The sequence below is a fragment of the Chiloscyllium plagiosum genome, chromosome 37 (assembly GCF_004010195.1).
Source record: "Chiloscyllium plagiosum isolate BGI_BamShark_2017 chromosome 37, ASM401019v2, whole genome shotgun sequence".
In the NCBI taxonomy this organism is placed as follows: Eukaryota; Metazoa; Chordata; class Chondrichthyes; order Orectolobiformes; family Hemiscylliidae; genus Chiloscyllium; species Chiloscyllium plagiosum.
In genome coordinates, this window is record NC_057746.1 from 960,690 (window position 1) to 969,922 (window position 9,233).

Genomic DNA, 9,233 nt, shown 5'->3' on the forward strand with positions numbered 1-9,233 from the left:
GTATTCCCAGCACACACACACACCCCCCCCCCCACCTTTTATCTCAGCCCACTTGGCACATCAGCCTCATTCCTGAAGAAGGGTTTATGCCTGAAACGTTGATTCTCCTGCTCCTCGGATGCTGCCTGGCCTGCTGTGTTTTTCCAGCACCACACTTTTCAACTCTGGTCAGCCTGGGGATATGGATTTAATTCATTTCATTAATTTTATTCCAGTTGCTTTGTACATTCAGATACAAAGCCTTTATGTTTGTTAGAATCATACAGTCATAGACTCCTACAGCATGGAGACAGGCCCTTTGGCCTAATCTGGGCCATACCGACCAAAATGTCCACCCACGCTAACCCCATTTCCCTGCACTTGGCCCATATCCTTCTAATCCTTTCCTATCCATGTATTTGTCCAAATGCCTTTTAAATGTTGTTAATGTACCCATCTCAACCACGTCCGCTGGCAGCTCATTCCATATGCGTACCACCCTTTGTGTAAACACGTTGCCCCTCAGGTTCCCTTTTATTCCTTCCCCTCTAACCTTAAACTGATGCCCTCTAGTCCTCGATTCCCCATCCCTGGAAGAAAGACTGAGTGCATTCACCCTATCCATACCTCTCATGATCTTATACACCTTTATAAGAGTCCCCCGTCAGTCTCCTATGCTCTAAGGAAAAATATCCGAGCTTGCCCAGCCTCTCTCTAAAACTCAGACCCTTGAGTCCTGGTAAAATCCTTGTAAACTGCTTCTGCACTCTTTCCAGTTTAATAACATCCTTCCCATAGCAAGGTGACCAAAACTGAACACAAATGCGGCCTCATCAATGTCCTGTATAACTGCAACATAACTTCCCAACTTCCATACTCACTGCCCTGACTGATGAAGGCCAGTGTACCAAAAACCTTCCTCACTGCCCTGTCTACCTGTCACTCCACTTTCAGAGAACACTGCACCTGAACTCCAAGGTCCCTCTGTTCCACTACACTCCTTAAGGCCCTACCATTCACCATGAAACTCAGCCCTTGATTTGACTTTCCAAAATGCAAGACCTCACACTTAAACTCCATTTGCCATTTCTTGGCCCACTTCCCCAGGTGATCAAGGTCCTGCTGTAATTTCTGATAACCTTCCTCACTGTCCATGAAACTGCCTATTTTAGTGTCATCTGCAAACTTACTAATCATACCTTATACATTCTCATCCAAATCATATATATATATAGATAACAAACAGTAATAGGCCCAGCATCGAATCCTGAGGCACACCACTAGTCACAGGCCTCCAGTCTGACAAGTATCCTTCTGCTATTACCTTCTACTTCCTACCATCAAGCCAATTCTGTATTTAATTTGTCAGATCCCCCTGGATTCCATGCGATCTAACCTTCTATTATCAGATGTCCTTACAGGTTTATGCTTCATTGGTGCAATGTGAGATTAACCATGGTTCACCAAGACTTTGGTCCCAGCATGATTCAAGTGGAGCCCATTCCATCAGGAAAGCTCCCCACTTCCCCAGTAATGATGCCAATGTCCCATGAATTTGAACCCATTTCTCCCAAAACGAATCTTTGCCCCTTTAATCTTGACCCTGTGCCAATTAGTTTGTGGGTCAGGTAGTGGAGGTTATGACCTTTTTCGTCCTGCTTTTTAATTTGCCCCTAGTTGGTCATATTCCTTCAGCAGATCCTCTTCCCTCATTCTACTGATACTGCTGGTATCTATGTGGACCACAACACCTAGATCTTTCCTCTCCCACACCAAGTCCCTCTGCAACCTAAAGGAGACACCCTGCACCCAGGCTCCAGGCTGGTAACACAGCCTTCAGCTCTGTCAACCTTAGCCGCAGGGAACACTGAATATTCCCTGATGATACTATCCCTGATTACAGCTATATTCCTGTTTTCTCCACCCCCCTGAATGGCTCCCTATATCACAGTGCTGTGATCAGTTTGCTCAGCCCCCAGGCTCTCCCTCACAGAGAACAAGAATCTTGAACCTGTTAAATGAGTTGAAGGGCTGACGGTCCTGCAGTGCTACCTGGATACCTCAACATGCCTCGCTGGTAGTCACTACCCCCTGTCCCTGACCTCTGACTGGATTAGAGGTACAGTAATTCATCTGAAGAGTGTGACTACCTCCTGAAATACAGTGTCCAGGTAACTCTCCCCCTCTCAGATGTGTCTTGAAGCTCAGACTCTAACTCATTAATTCTGAGTAGGAATTCCTTAGCGCTTGCTAAAAGTGTGGTCATTATCATCCAAAGTGGGATCCATCCACTCCCACATAATCCAGTTACAACAGATCGCCTGCTCCAGCATCTCTACTGCATCTCGTCAGGTGTGTAAGATACCTCTCCCATTTACCTTTAATCTGAGAGTAACCAATCATATACTTATATTAGCAGCTATTATGAACCAATGAACATATGATTTTCACGTGATATCATTTTATGTTTTTTGTGGGGCCTCAATTAATCCGTTAAAAAAGACCTGACAAACAAAGGCAAAAAACACTTCTTCCCCAATACACTGAACACCCACACTGCTCTAAAGTCCCAGAATCACTCACTCACTCACAGACTCAGAGTCATAGAGACAACATGGAAACAGACCCTTCCGTCCAACCCGTCCATGCCGACCAGATATCCCAACCCAATCTAGTCCCACCTGCCAGCACCCGGCCCATATCCCTCCAAACCCTTCCTATTCATATACCCATCCAGATGCCTTTTAAATGTTGCAATTGTACCAGCCTCCACCACATCCTCTGGCAGCTCATTCTGAACATGTACCACCCTCTGTGTGAAAAAGTTGCCCCTTAGGTCTCTTTTATATCTTTCCCCTCTCACCCTAGACCTATGCCCTCCAGTTCTGGACTCTCCCACCCCAGGGAAGAAACTTTGTCTATTTATCCTATCCATGCCCCTCATGATTTTATAAACCTCTATAAGGTCACCCCTCAGCCTCCGACGCTCCAGGGAAAACAGCCCCAGTCTGTTCAGCCTCTCTCTGTAGCTCAAATCCTCCAACCCTGGCAACATCCCTTGTAAATCTTTTCTGAACCCTTTCAGGTTCAGAGGGAGGGAGACAAAATTGCGCATGATATTCCAAAAGTGACCTAACCAACATCCTGCATAGTCGCAACATGACCTCCCAATTCTTGTACTCGATACTCTGACTGATACTCGATACTTTATTGGTCAAAGCATTTAGTACAGGAGTTGTGAGGTCATGTTGCGGCTGTACAGGACATTAGTGAGACCATTTTTGGAATATTGCGTGTAATTCTGGTCTCCTTCCTATCGGAATGATGTTCTGAAACTTGAAAAAGGTTCAGAAAAGATTTACGAGGATGTTGCCAGTGTTGGAGGATCTGAGCTACAGGGAGAGGCTGAACAGGCTGGGGCTGTTTTCCCTGGAGCATCGGAGGCTGAGAGGTGACCTTATAGAGGTTTATAAAATCATGATGGATATGGAAAGGATAAATAGACAAAGGTTTTTTCCCTGGGGTGCGGGAGTCCAGAACTAGAGGGCATAGGTTTAAGATGAGAGGAAAAAGATATACACAGAGGGTGGTATGTGTATGGAATGAGCTACCAGGGGAAGTGGTGGATGCTGGTACAATTGCAACATTTAAGAGGCATTTGGATGGGTATATGAATAGGAAGGGTTTGGAGGGATATGGGCCAAATGCTGGCAGGTGGGACTAGATTGGGTTGGGATATCTGGTCGGCATGGACGGGTTGGACCGAAGGGCCTGTTTCCGTGCTGTACATCTCTATGACTCTGTGACTGTATGACTCAATGGCTGCAATAATAAAATCCATCGAACCAGTCTGAATTTTTTGTTCTTCAATATCTCCAAAAGCTTTAATTGGTTATGATCAGTATGTATGATTGTCTCAGGCACGTTACTGGCAATATAAACATTGAAAAGTAACGCCAACACCAAGCTCAAGGTCTTCTTCCCAACTGTCAAATATTTCTGTTGATGAATTTTCAATTTCCTGGAGAAATATCGAATAAGTCTTTCTATCTTCTCATCATCTTCTTACACAAATACAGCATTGACACTGACATCATTCGTATCGATAGCCACCTTGAATGGCTTTGCATAAGTAGGTGTGGCTAATACTGGGGCAGTAGTTAACACAGTTTTCAGGCTGTCAAGTGCCTTCAGTCAGTTTACTGTCCACTGAAACTTGCTACATTTCTTCAGTAGTTCAGTGAGTGGAGCAGCCACACTGCTAAAAGTCAGTACGAATTTCTGATAAAACCCACTCAATCCTAGGAAACATACTGCTCTCTTCATCAATGGTATAGGAAACTTCCCAGCAGTCTTTGTTGTCACATTCCTTGGGGCCATCTGTCCATGTCTAAAGACATGGCCCAGGAAGGTGACTTGGGCTTTGGCAAATTCATGCTTCGCCAGATTTATCACCAAGCCTGCCTCCCAAAGTGAATCAAATAATTCCAATAAATTCTGATAACGTTACTTCCATGTGTAAATTAAAAATCACCAGGTCGTTGATGTATACCGCACAATTGCATAATCCAGAAAGGACTTTATTGGTTAGCCCTTGATAAGTAGCTGGTGCATTTTCCAGACCAAATGGCATGACTTTATGTTGATACAGTCCATTCAATGTTACAAAAGCTGAAGTTGTTTTTGCTATTTCGGATGAGGGTACCTGACACGAATCCTCTGAGTAAGTTCAACTTAGAAATATAAGTTGCTTGTCCCACCTTCTCAATATGTGGTATCAGATATGAATCAGACTTTGTAACTGTATTGACTTTGCAATAGTCTACACATAGCCGTTGGGTACCATCTGGTTTTGGCACCATGACTATGGGTGAGCTCCAGTCACTGCAACTACTTTGATTATGTCATCTTGGAGCATGCGTTCAACCTCTTTTTGAACCGGTTACAATTTTAGAAGGTTAAGTCTATAAGAATGTCATTTAATTGGAACAGCATCTCCTATATCTATATCATGAATAATTAGATTAGTACTTAACAGCTTATGTCCACATATCTCCCCATGTGATAGCAATAAGACTTTCAGGTCATTTTGATTTTCATCTGGAAGGTAAATCAATAATTTATCCCAATTTTTGTCAACTTGCTCATTGTCCAATTTAATTTGAGGAGTGTCCAATTCAGAATCCTCTGAACTTGGTTCTTCCCTCTGTTTTGTAACCAGTAACACATTCTCCTCTTGATTTCCTTCCCTATCAAATACCTTTTGAACATATTCACATTACACACTCTGTGAGATTTCTTTCTATCTGGACCCCTTATCAAATAGTTCACCTCACCTTTCGAGTTGTTAAAACCCACTAAACCTTGCTTTGACAGATGATCAGAAGTACCACAAACACTTTTATCTCCATTAGCAAAATTGCGAGGTTTTGATTTGTTCCCGTTTCATCATATCCAGTGAAAGTTTTAATTGCTGTCTAGCCAACTCCCCCAGTCTATTTAACTGTTCCCTAAAACGTGGCACACAGTCCAAATATGTGGTCTCTGAATTCTGACTTTTAATTGGAACAGCAATCTGTATCTATATCATGAATAATTACATTAGTACTTATGTCCATATCTCCCCATGTGATAGCAATAAGCCTTTCAGGTCGTTTTGATTTTCATCCTTGTGGTCCTCTCACCTCATGCCCAAAAACTAATTCAAATGGACTGATCGATTCATTTTGTGCATCTCTAATGGCAAAAAGTACAAACAGAATTCCTTTATCCCAGTCATCTGGATAGTCTTGACTATAAACCCTTAAAATGGTCTATAATGTCTGATGCCACCTTTCTAGTGCTCTCTGCGATTCCGGATGGTACACAGTGGATGTGAATTGTTTTACTCCTAATTTTTGAATTCCTCCAAAATAATTGTCTCTCGAAGAGCGTCATATGTCTGATCTATTCTTAATGCCCTGATCCATCTATCAAATTTGCTTTGTTTGATCCTCGATATACATTTGACCAGGGTCTGTCTTTGGATGCCGGAAACATTGTCTGTAAGCTTCTGGCACAAGCTGATATTCATTTAAGATGGCTTTCTTCACCTCCTCATACTCCATAGATACTTCTCTGCTGGTGGTGCAAATACCTTACTAGGCTCTACCTACCAGCTTTGTTTGGATCAACAAAACCCACATGGTCAGTGGCCACTGCATTTGTTTAGCCACTTTCTCAAATGAGATGAAGAAGGCTTCAACAATCCTTCTCATCAAGTTTCGGCAATGCTTGGATATATTTAAAAAGATCCGCACCAGGCCTTTAGCTACGATGGTTTGTTCATCCTCACAAGACCCCTCACTAAGCCTACCTTCTACCTTCACCTCCATCCTTTAAAGCTGTTGTCCACGTGTCAATTTCTGAAGTTCAAACTCTCTATCTTTCTCCCTTTCCTCTACTAGGGCCTTCCTCTCCTCCTTGTTCTGCCAAAGTGATTCCAGCCTTTTCTTTTTGTTCTGCTAAAGCAATTCTTTCCTCTTCTTTTTGTCCTGCTCGGAAGATTTGTTCTTTTTCTCTTTCCTCTGCTTTTAACCCTAATTCAAACTGTCTCATTTCCTTTTCATGTTCAAGCTGCCTCATCCATAATTGAATTCGAACCATTTCCAAAGATTCTGATCGCATTTTCAGCAAATTTAAATGCTGAGCTATTGCTGTAATTACCTTCCCCTTCCTCAGCTAAAAGCAACGCAAACTCCAGTTTGTCTGCCAGCAGCTTAGCCTTGTTCACCTTTTGTAAACCCCCCCCCCCCACAAAGTCACTTCTTCCACCCCTAAAAAGTTCTTAGTGACCAAAACAGCCATTACTAGACCAAGAACTGTTTTAATCAAAAAGTGTGGTGCTGGAAAAGTCAGGTAGCATCCGAGGAGCTGGAGAGTTAACATTTCAGGCATAAGTCCCTCATCAGGAATGTGGAGGAGGAAGGGGGTGAGAGATTTACAGAGACGTGGGGCTGGGGGGAAGGTGGCTAAGAAGGCGATAGGTGGATGTAAGTGGGAGGGTGATTGTGATAGGTCAGAGTGGAGTGGATAGGTAGGAAGGAAGATGGACAGGGAGGACAGATCAAGAGGATAGTGCTGAGCTGAAGGGTTGGATCTGGGATAAGGTGGGGTGAGGGGGAGATTTGGAAACTAGTGAAGTCGCTGTTGTTACCGTGTGGTTGGAAGGCTCTTGGGCAGGCGATGAGGTGTTCTCCCTCCAGGTGGCGGGCGGCTTGTAATTGGCGGTAGAGGAGGCTCAGGACTTGCATGTCCTTGTGGCAATGGGAGGGAGAATTGAAGTGGTATTGGGTCTGTTTGGTGCATGTGTCCTGGAGATGTCCCCTGCGATGCTCCGCGAGTTGGTGTCCTGTCACCCCAAAGTAAAGCCAGGTACAATTGCAACATTTAAAAGGCATCTGGATGGGTATATGAATAGGAAGGGTTTAGAGGGATGTGGACCAAGTGCTGGCAAATGGAACTGGGTTAGGTTGGGATATCTGATCGGCATAGATGAGTTGGACCGAAGGGTCTGTTTCCGTGCTGTACATCTCTATGACTCTATGAACAGACGCAGTAGATGAGATGTTTGAATGTGCAGGAAAATCTCTGCTGGATGTGAAATGGACTTTTGGGGCCTTGGATGGAGGTGAGGGGAGAGTTGTGGGTGCAGGTTTTACACCATGTGTGGCGGCAAAGGAAGGAGCTGGGTGTAGAGGGTGGGTTGATGGTGAGCGTGGACCTAACAAGGGAGTGCAGAAGGAATGGTCTCTGTGGAACACAGATAGGGGTGGGGAGGGAAATATAGCTCTGGTGGTGGGGTTTGTTTGTAGGTGGCAGAAATGGTGAGGAATGGTGAGTGTTTCTGGAGATTAGTGTGTTGAAAGGAATGGACCAGGGGAGTTCTATCCTTGTTACGGTTGGAGGGGTGAGGTCATCTTCCCCCTTGGGACCCTTCAACACAGCATCAACATTGATCAGTTTCCAAATCTCCCCTCCCCACACCTCATCCCAAATCCAATCTTCCAACTCAGCACTGGCCTCTTGACCTGCCCTACCTGTCCATCTTCCTTCCCACCTATCCACTCCACCCTCCCCAACGACCTATCACACTAACCCCCTCACCTGTATCCACCTAATGCCTTCCCAGCTACATTTCCCCACCCCACCCTCCTATTTATCTCTCAACCCCCTTCCCCCTTCATATCCCTCATGAAGGACTTATGCCCAAAATGTTGATCCTCCTGTCTGGCTGTGCTTTTCCAGTGCTACATGTATGATTAGATTACTTACAGTGTGGAAACAGGCCCTTCGGCCCAACAAATCCACACCAACCCGCTGAAGAGCAACCCGCCCAGACCCATTCCCCTTCACCTAACACTACAGACAGTTAAGCATGGCCAATTCACCTGACCTGCACATCTTTGGACTGTGGGAGGAAACCGGAGCACCCGGAGTAAACCCACGCAGACACGGGGAGAATGTGCAAACACCACACAGTCAGTCACCTGAGGCGGGAATTGAACTCAGGTCCCTGGTGCTGTGAGGCAGCAGTGCTAACCACTGTGCCACCGTGCTACCCAGTCTGACTCTCCAGCATCTGCAGTCCTCACTTTCTCCACGCACTATTTAAACCAACCGAAACCAACACCCAAAATAAAAGACACTAATGCTGAACACTCACTGCCTTCGAGTCCAACAACTCTCAACTCAAAATGGAATTATTGAATCAATCCCGACAAGTGACCCCAATCTGTTATGGACCAGGCCAGATCCGCTCAAAACACGTCAAGAAGGTAACCCAGACCCTGACTTTTCCTTATTTTAAAGGCAGGTGCGAGGTGGATATTCCAGGTGCGATGCAGCTGGTCAAACCACTCGGCTTTAAGCAAAACAGAATCTATTTAAACGTTACAGTTGAAACAAAAAAAAATGGAATTTAGAATAGCTTAACTGTTGGAAAACTTAACTAACCTGATCCTGCACCTTAACTAAGGAGCCGTTCCAATCCAGTAATATCCCATGAACACAGCCCTTTGGCAAAAAGGTAAACTGAAACACAGATTCTTACAGCAGGAGGGAACAACGTCCGAAGAGTTTTTAGAGAGAGTCAGTCAGGAATGATTCGCTGAAACTTGGAACCTCTCCTGGATTCAGCATCTTGAGCCTGCCACAGCTAAACCAAACCAGAAAACCCTGAACAGGGAGAACTGGCCATTCCCCTGCATTGTTAA

General features: G+C 44.7%; 1 protein-coding gene across 1 annotated transcript in view; it reads right to left on the reverse strand.

Moving 5' to 3' along the window:
- LOC122541192 overlaps positions 1-7,271 on the reverse strand; it is a 33,327-nt gene extending 26,056 nt beyond the window's left edge. Inside the window, exons 1-2 of the mRNA XM_043677819.1 lie at positions 7,175-7,271; positions 3,922-3,978 (exon numbers count right to left, since the gene is read on the reverse strand). Coding sequence (XP_043533754.1) covers positions 3,922-3,978; positions 7,175-7,271 — 154 coding nt within the window. The remainder of the gene's footprint in view (positions 1-3,921; positions 3,979-7,174) is intronic.
- Between the last annotated feature and the right edge of the window lie 1,962 nt (positions 7,272-9,233).